Source organism: Brachypodium distachyon, chromosome 2, assembly GCF_000005505.3.
Source record: "Brachypodium distachyon strain Bd21 chromosome 2, Brachypodium_distachyon_v3.0, whole genome shotgun sequence".
In the NCBI taxonomy this organism is placed as follows: Eukaryota; Viridiplantae; Streptophyta; class Magnoliopsida; order Poales; family Poaceae; genus Brachypodium; species Brachypodium distachyon.
The window spans coordinates 20726111-20734827 of NC_016132.3; the positions used below are offsets into that span (position 1 = coordinate 20726111).

General features: G+C 41.5%; 2 protein-coding genes across 4 annotated transcripts; both read right to left on the reverse strand.

Moving 5' to 3' along the window:
• Positions 1–7256, reverse strand: LOC100836134 (endoribonuclease Dicer homolog 3a). 3 transcript variants are annotated; one of them, XM_014899557.2, is made up of 16 exons: positions 6933–7255; positions 6360–6465; positions 6022–6234; positions 5621–5889; positions 5367–5488; positions 5217–5270; positions 4622–5118; positions 4439–4536; positions 4008–4225; positions 3705–3914; positions 3140–3616; positions 2744–3025; positions 2156–2479; positions 1909–2059; positions 1661–1772; positions 1–1552 (listed from the first exon to the last, which is right to left on the reverse strand). In XM_014899557.2, the coding sequence occupies exons 1-16, from the start codon at positions 7048–7050 to the stop codon at positions 1345–1347; spliced, it is 3459 nt and encodes a 1152-aa protein (XP_014755043.1). In that variant the 5' UTR covers positions 7051–7255; the 3' UTR covers positions 1–1344. The 3 variants fall into 3 exon arrangements, with proteins under 3 accessions (XP_014755043.1, XP_024315034.1, XP_010231293.2); XM_024459266.1 differs by having other exon boundaries at positions 1661–1760; positions 5217–5488; positions 6933–7256; XM_010232991.3 differs by having other exon boundaries at positions 5217–5488.
• Positions 7257–7493: 237 nt separating this feature from the next.
• On the reverse strand, positions 7494–8714 carry LOC104582643 (endoribonuclease Dicer homolog 3a-like). Its single transcript, XM_024458783.1, has 4 exons — positions 8460–8714; positions 8206–8365; positions 7868–8086; positions 7494–7770 (listed from the first exon to the last, which is right to left on the reverse strand). The coding sequence occupies exons 2-4, from the start codon at positions 8304–8306 to the stop codon at positions 7494–7496; spliced, it is 597 nt and encodes a 198-aa protein (XP_024314551.1). The 5' UTR covers positions 8307–8365; positions 8460–8714.
• Positions 8715–8717: the final 3 nt, after the last annotated feature.

Sequence of the window (8717 nt, forward strand, 5' to 3'; positions counted from 1 at the left end):
TAATTCCAAGTGCGTGCAGCCATCACGCTTGCCTCTGACCAAAATCAATATTATCATACAATGCCAGTGCCAGACTATATTACTAACAACCGGCTAAGCTCAAAGCTCATATTATCAGGAAAAACACTCAAAAGGCCAACAACCTTTCTGCGCATCCAATTGATGCATATACAAGGAAAAACAATATGCACATTCTGTCTGATGTAACTGGCTCCTTTACGCACGTTCAATCTGAATATGGTTCTTTCAGCATAGCTAGGCTCAAAAGGCAACATTCGACTCCACAGAAGTAGCCTAGTCCAGCTGATGCAGACAGCAAGGTTACACAGGAAAACTAGCGATTCATATCCTAATCATTTTTTTCTCAAATAAAGAAATGAGAAAAAAAAAATCCAGTTAGTGTATTGTCTATCAGCTGTCATCTCATCGAATGCAAGACCCATCACATTGCCGAAGTCTTGAAATACCCCGCATCAAAAAGTACCTTCTGCAGATCTGACGGTAGGTCCGGATACTCAAGCAGTAACACAGCAACCGGAGAGCCATGCAGAAACTGAGCCCTGTGCTCCCAACAGTTCCTGATTAATTGTAGCAGAACTTTACATTCTTCTCATAGATGACTCGTTTGCCTAAAATGTCTCTCCAGAACTTGTATTATTGAGAAGTCTGAAGCTGAAGTAATCGTATTGCCAGGATTCATACTTCACCATCGGCTTAGACTTCAGCATTCTGTTGAACTTGGTCCTCTCAGCATGCTCAAACTCTAAGAAGCTGTGGTATAGCGATATAATGCTCCAAAAGCCGCTTCTCTTCGGTCATCACAATATGGTTCAATAGCAAGTCAGCCTGCCAGAAATTAACCCCTTTCGAGATTAAAGACAGCCAGGATGAAACATCCCCAGGGCATGAAGGGCTGTGGTAAATCCCTCTGACCATTGCAACAAAGCTGCTGTAGTCCTTATCAGCATCCAAGTAACTGCAAGGTATCAAATTGAGGTGTTGAAGTGACACACTGCAGTCTGATAGATGGATCACAAAGTCCTTTGAACTGAACAACCCGGCCAAGGACTTGCGTTGCCAAGGTGCCGCGTGGCCCCTCCTTAACTCCCTTATCAATTGGTTCATAATCGCCAAAATAAAGTGTAGATATTTGCATCCTCCCACTCACACCCATTTATTTATATCCAGAAGACGCGACATATTTAGGAGCAGCCAATGTCTCTCTCTAAACATGCCCAACGAATGGGAAATAATATTTGATAGCATCCCCAAATAAAAAAGAAGAATAATTACTACATCATAGCTTTCACGGGCGACGATCTGTGGTTGCTGCTTGGATCATACCTACGGACCTACCTCCTGGACTTGCAATCTACCTTGCCGCTGAAGCTCGTGGAGCATGAGCAGTGCAGCAGAGTCCTGTGAGCTCTTTTTATCCGCGAACCCGTCTCCTCTGAGGCTGATCACATCACTATTTGGCACATGCAATGTTATGTTTGAAGCGAAGGAGAACTCTTGGGTTGTAGCTTTCATCGACGAACCACCGGCGGCGCTATTGCAGAAGAAGGGAAAAATTATATGGTTAGTTTACACAAGCAAGTTACTTCAAAAGGACATTCATCAGTTACCACAGCCACAGATCAGTTCGAGGCAAAAGTACCTTGGTTGTGTTTTCACAGAAACGAACTTAGGCGCTGGCCATTGTAACTTTTTACACAACTCATACAGTGCTATGCGAGGTCCTCCTTTACTCGTTTTCACTGCCAAGTGCACTGCATAAATGAGATAAAATACTCATTTCTGTTTAGGTGATGCCATTGGTGTGCATAGATGAGGTCCAGATATGAATGAAGAACTCCGCACTCAGGAAAACCAACAAAAAATAATTTCTGAGAAATGGGTACACACCTGGTTTATCAAGTGGTTCCTTTCCCCTGGCTGGTGTTAGAACCTGTGTATCCACTGCATCAAACATGTTGTGGCAATGATTTGCACTACCCCATTGCTTCTCAAATTGTTCCATTCTGATGGCATTCTTTGATATTATAAGACCTTTTTCCTAAAGAAAAAGAAATTGAACATCCAGGCTTTGAATTAAACAATCATTGTAACAAAGTGATGTCAAAACAGTGAAGCATACAAAAGAAAAAGATACCTCAAGGTCCTTCAGTAACATGGAAGCTGCGTGTGCTTTAGCATCTTTTTTGTTCTTGCCAAAACCTCGCCTGACAACGAGCATGTCCTTGAGTTGTACATCCAGAATAGCCTGTAGTTTTTCTCCATCTGTACACTTAATTCCTAGAAAGTACCCATTTCTGTTGCACCATTCAAGAAGCTCTCTGAATGGAGGCAACTCCAGGTTCTCAGGTGTGACGATAGGGGAAAGAAGAGGTTTAAAAACACCCCAAACTACATCCAAATCAAGTTTGGTATCTATAAGAATTGCACCCGCAATGCTTTCTACAATATCACCTAGAACCTACATGGCAAAGACAAGCAAACTATGACATATTCGCATAGATGGGTAGAAAAACATACTAGTTCCAAAAAAAGTACTCCCTCCGTCCCAAAATAAGTGACGTGAATTTGTATAAGAATCTATACGAATCCACGTCGCTTATTTTGGGACGGAGGGAGTATAATGGATGATTTTTCATTTTTGGCAGTCCATAGAAATAGCAATAAATATATTTAAGCTAACTTGAGTAAATCACAGATCAAAAACAAAGGAACGGAAACATACTTTAGGCCCCCTTAATGGAGCATCCGATGAAAGGTTAATTTCATCCATGGATGAATTTTCCAGACTATTTGCGTATTCAGTAATTTGGTCCAGTAAAATCTCTGAAGAATGCTGGAGAAAGTGGTGGAATTTGTGCTTTACTGCAACTTTTGCAAAGTTTTCATTGTTTACTGATGCAGACCTTAAATCTGTCAACTCCCCCTCATCGGTGTCTTTATGACTATTGAAAAGATGCCATGTTAAGAGAATATCCAAGGCAGCATCGCCAAGGAACTCTAGACGCTGGAATAGAGAAAATAGTGTAAGTTTTCCAGTACAGAAATTGCATAAAGAATGAAAGATAACCAATACGAATAACCAGCTAAATAAAGTTCATATTCAGACATAAATTAATACCTGGTAGGAGTATCTTTCTTCTGATTCCTGATGTGATGGGTGGGTAAGAGCCTCTAACAGAAGACCTTTCACCGAAAATGCATAGCCTAGTTTAGCCCCAAGAGCTTCAGTTAGATCAATTTTTGGAAGATATGTCTGCATAGATGCACTCAAGATGGTCTGCATAATCAATTCTTCCTCAATTTCAGCATCAACCCCCAACCATCTGAGAAAAGCCACAGCTGCTCTTAATCCACCTCCTACATAATATGCACCAATAATAGCTTCGACACAATCAGAAATTGTTTTGGAACACATCCATCTATGTCCCTTATCACATGCCTGGCCTATTTTAATAGTAGGTTTGTCATCAATGACATGAATATCCTTAGTTACAACCTCAGAATCAACTGGGCATTTGCAATGAAAAGGACGATTAGTGAGCTGCCCCGGTGCAAGCCATCGACGAGGATCAAATGCAGCATCACGTATGTAACCCTATCGATCACATGCCACCGATTATGGGATTAGTCCATGATAACAAATGCAAATGTGTAGAGATTGCCAACAATTAGATACAGTTTACCTGTATTTTGTGTTCAATTCCAAGCCTATAAAGCGCCGCATTAGATATTATATCAGTCCTACTGGATGATAATTGCCCTTCATGCTTATTCGGAAATTTCAGGAAAAGATGACAACTCACGGCATACTTCAGCACAGAATCCCCCAATAATTCTAGACGCTCCATAGAAAAGTCCTCAGAGCATCGCAGTGTTGTAATAGCTTCCAGAATCTGAAGAACATGTACAAATTGATTATGCAGATTTTAATAAAATAACAAATGTATGTATAGAAGTCAGCAAAAATATTAATCTCAATTTCTCACCAGAAAGCTCGATATATTAGAATCGTATGCAACTTCACTTCTTAGCTGACTAGCTAGCATTAGTGTCTCCATACGATACATCAAAGATGGGAATAAATAAAATGCTCTCAGAATGTCCTCAGGTAAATTAAGGGGAATTAGCAACTCCGGGGGCATGTGAACACGGTTGTTCACCTTAATTACATCTGTTGTGCCATTATTTTTGTTCTCACCATTACCTAGAAAAAACAACAAGCAAAGTTTAATAGTAGGAACAGACTCCTAAAAAACAATCAATTAGACATGAACAATGAGAACACAGTATCTAATCAAATGAGCTTATTGTAAATCACGATTGGTGTATGAAAAATGAAGAACCTTCAAGTAATAATGGTTCAAAGAACTATGAAGTTACTGAATTAAAAACTGCCTACAAAGGGAAATACAAGGACCTTCATCTCGGATCTTTGAGGAAAGAAGGTTGTGAGGATTATGACTGGGTTTCAGCACTAGTAATGGCTGTGAAGGATGACGAAGAACTATGCCATACCTGCACATGATATGTATCAGCCCAAACTGACTCAAACATATTAACACTTAAGAAAGTACATGAATACACACAAAAATAAACATACTTCTTTTCAAAATATTCTTTAAATGTCTTGAACCCTGTTTCTTTCTTATCCGATACACCATCAAATGTGCTATTAGAAGATAAATCAGTAACATGAAGAGAAGTATATATCTTCCCCGTGTGAACAGCCAGCACTGCCACATTTCGAAGGACATGGGCCTCACATGATGTGTTAGCAAGATGAATTAGATCTCCATCATTTTGGTCGATATCAAGTATTGCAAGTAAGTTCATTTTGTCATCAGAATGAACCTTTCTCATTAGTCCAACAGCTGTAGCAGCTTCATCGATCAATCTCCAGTTAATGCAAAAACTGTCATGAGACTCTAGAGTAGGATCCATAGGTAAAAGCAAATACATATTTGCATTATTCCAGATCAGTGAGTCGTCTTTGTTGAGAATAAACTCCCTCGGAGAGTTAGATGATTTTGATCCAGTGAACAACTTTCCAAACAAACCGTTAAAGATAAGTGCTTGAAATAGCTTTGCCTTTTCCATCTAAGAAAAAGAATGAAGAAAAAGTGTCGTTCATATTAAAGGAAAAGAAAGGAAGGAACAACAAAGGCAGCAAAAGGAAAACAGAAACTTGAGCAGACCTGTTGAACATCTAACTCAAGAAGGCCACATGGAGAGACTGAAGCTTTTACCATCTTGTCATGCAGGTATAGATTAATATCCAAATTAGCAGCTTCATTTTCTATAGTTGTATCAATTAACAGAACAAAATCAGAGTATTTCTGACCAACTTGATCACAAGAAAAATTCAACTTGTAGCCTTGAAGCTTAATAACAGTTCTCTTGGATGCCCAGGTACCAGACAAGGCACAGACTCTGGTTGTACCATGTAGCTCCTTCCGTTTGGTTGTACCTTCGACAAGCCAATAAAAGATTGCCATCAGACATATAGGTTAATTTTTTATCAAAATTATCTCAGGAATCAGTATTGCAAAAATGAGCTCTAATGAACATGACATGTTTTTAGAACTTAGCAATCACGTACCAACACCAGCATTAGATGTGAGAACACTTGCTTTGTTCACAATTTCCAGCGGTGGGTCTTCAACAGATGGACAAAGGGAGTCACCAGGCACTCCTAGCAGATCCAGCTGCTTACGCGCATCAAGACAAACAAGTTGTTTTGCTTTCTGCTTGCTTCTTGCTTTTGGACCCACCAAAGGCGGTAGCACATCACTAGATGGTAGTGTTAATGTACACACAAAACCATCATCGTGATGGGTAAACTCAAATGAAGGTCTTGTGGTGTGATACCTATGCATGAGTAGAAATTAAGAAAGTGGAATTGGAGCCTTCCATGCAAAATTAACAACTGGTATTGCAGATTTCCAGTTACAATATGTGTTGACAAGAAGAAACAAAATTGAGAGAATGAGATAGCCATACTTGTCCTTTGGAAGCTTGTCACAGTACTCAAAGATAAAACTGATGCTAGAATCAACATTTACTCCTGATGTGCCTACATTGCATCCATTTCTGTCTTTAACAGAAGACAGATCCGGGAGTAGATCCCTGGAATCTCTGTTCAAATCAGCCTCAACCATTGACATCTTGCTTCTCGAAATGGCAGATGCCAAATTATTTTGTTCTGCATCCACCCTGCAAAGAACATTGGAATTATATGTCGCCTTGTTTTCCAGATCACAAAGCACCATCACACGGACAGTAGTCTATTTTCCACACCATACAAAGACAGCGAATATGAAAAACAAATTGTGCCGAACCTTCTCGGAGTGAAGTCCTGACATTCTGTATTCTGCCGTTTCTGCCTGTCTGCTTGATCATCTTCAACAAATGGCTCCAGGGACCTCTTCAGGGGATTCATATTAACTGCCAATCCAACAACAGTTCATCGAGAGGGGTCAATGGCCATTCACCATTAGGTACCCCCACACCAAATCGAATGTAATCCATAACTCATCAGGGGGAAACGGAAATGAAGTGCCAGAGTTCAGAGTTCTGACAAATGACAAGCTAATTCGGGTCACTAAACCCCTCAAAACCCTCCCAACAAAACAGAGACCCGAAGTAGAGACTACCGAAAACAAGGTGCCGGAATGTTCCGGGAGCTTAAGGAGACTCCTAGATGGCCCGATTAAGCACCATGGCTTCAAACACAAATCGCGGCGCGCTCCAATCCGTCCGCCCACATTAACCCCAACGAATCAGGAATCAATCAGGTCGAGCACGCATTGCCAAACACAGACTCTCTAATCGGCACAAAAACCACAGCCGCTAACTTGGAGACGAGAAAAACACAAAATCCCAACGGGAAAACCACGCGCAAGGTTAGTTACCATCGAAGACGCCGGGGGCAGACTCCGGCAGCGCAGAATCGACGGCGCCCATCACCGTCGCAGCCGCAGCCGCCTTGCCTCCCCCTCCGCCCGCCGCTTCCGCCTCCGCCTCGTCCATGAGGCAAATCACCTGCCGCCGGCCAAATCGATCAGCAGTTACTGCTCGGGCTTCAAGCGAGCCTGGGGTGGGTTACCAGGACTCGGCTCGACTGGGATTCTGGGGCATGGGGGTTGGTAGCGGGGTCACTGACACGTCCTGGCGCACTGACAGGCCTCGGAACCCTTGTGACGACAGGCATGCGGGCGCGTTCTCTTTCCGTATCAGGTCATGGGCCGGACGTGGGCGCGGAATCTGCTTGTTTTCTTACCCAGGAAAGCAGAGGAAACTGGCCCGCACAAATCTTATTGCTTTTATTATTAGGTACAGACTTATTCCTCTCAAAAAAAAAGTACAGATTTATTATTTATTATATATTTCTAAATAACCGATCGAAGGCTTTCCAAATCAGAATTTATAAATTTCTTATCTACCAAATATGACATGCTTTTAGAATTTAGCAATCACGTACCTGCAACAGAACTAGATGTGCAAGCGTTGGCTTTATTCACGGTTCCCATTGATGGCTCTTCAACACGAGGACAAAGGCAGTCGTCAAGTGCTCCTAGCAGATGCAGCTGCTTGCATGCGTCAAGGCATACAAGTTGTTTCGCTTTCTGCTTGCTTCTTACTTTTGGACCCACCAAAGGCGGCAGCACATCGCTAGATGGTAGTGTTAATTTACACACAAAACCATCACCATGATCGGTGAACTCAAATAAAGGTCTTCTGGTGTGGTACCTATGACATCCACAAACAAAAATGGATTTTTGTGGACTTTTGCAGGTAGTATACGTGTAGCTAAGAAGAGACAAGATTGAAAATGTGATCATCATACTTGTCCTTGGGAAGCTTGTCGCAGTACTGGACGATGACATTAACGCTAGAATCAGCGGTTACTTTTGCTCCTGTTGTGCCAACACGGTATTCATTTATTTCTCCAATAGGGAAGAAAGCAGGGAGTAGATCCTCGGAATCTCTGTTCAAAGCAGTCCTAACCATAGAAATCTCACTTCTCAGAATCGTAGACATCAAATTATTTTGTTTCACATTTCCCCTGCAAAGAACACCAAAAATTACGGCTTCTCGTTTTCTTTTTTACCATCCCCGCAACCATTTTATCATCTCACAAGCATATAAAGTTTAGAATGGATGGCCAAGTGAAGAAGACTTCACCGTTCAATCATTAGTATGTACTGAGAGTCCTTCTGGCGTGCTCGTCCACGTGACTGCACATAACTACGAGTAGTCTTTGGCAAATCAAATCTTTCACGCATGAGCAGTCTGGGACATCAATACCCTCTTCTGCAATGTCTGTACTAAATAATAAGTTGACCTACATTTAGTTTAGAATGGAAAGAAAAAACAGTGTTAGATCACGTACGAATAATATGTTTCAGTTTTTCTCGAAATTAACAATTCTCAAGAACCTTTCCGGAGCGAAAAGAATCCAGTGTGTCCTTTTGCGTTTTAGGGGTCAGAGCATCCACCGAAGATCTCCCTCCAGTAAGAAAAGAGACAGTAAAATGTGAGAGGTGTCCAATTTTCTTCATTATCCGCTCGATGGCTCTAGCCGTGATCTTACGGTCCACGAAAATGAGGCATCGGAGATGATCAGATTTACTGTCAGGCACAGAAATGTGTCATTTTAGTGTGAAGGTGCATAGTTATATGTTATTATGTCAGGT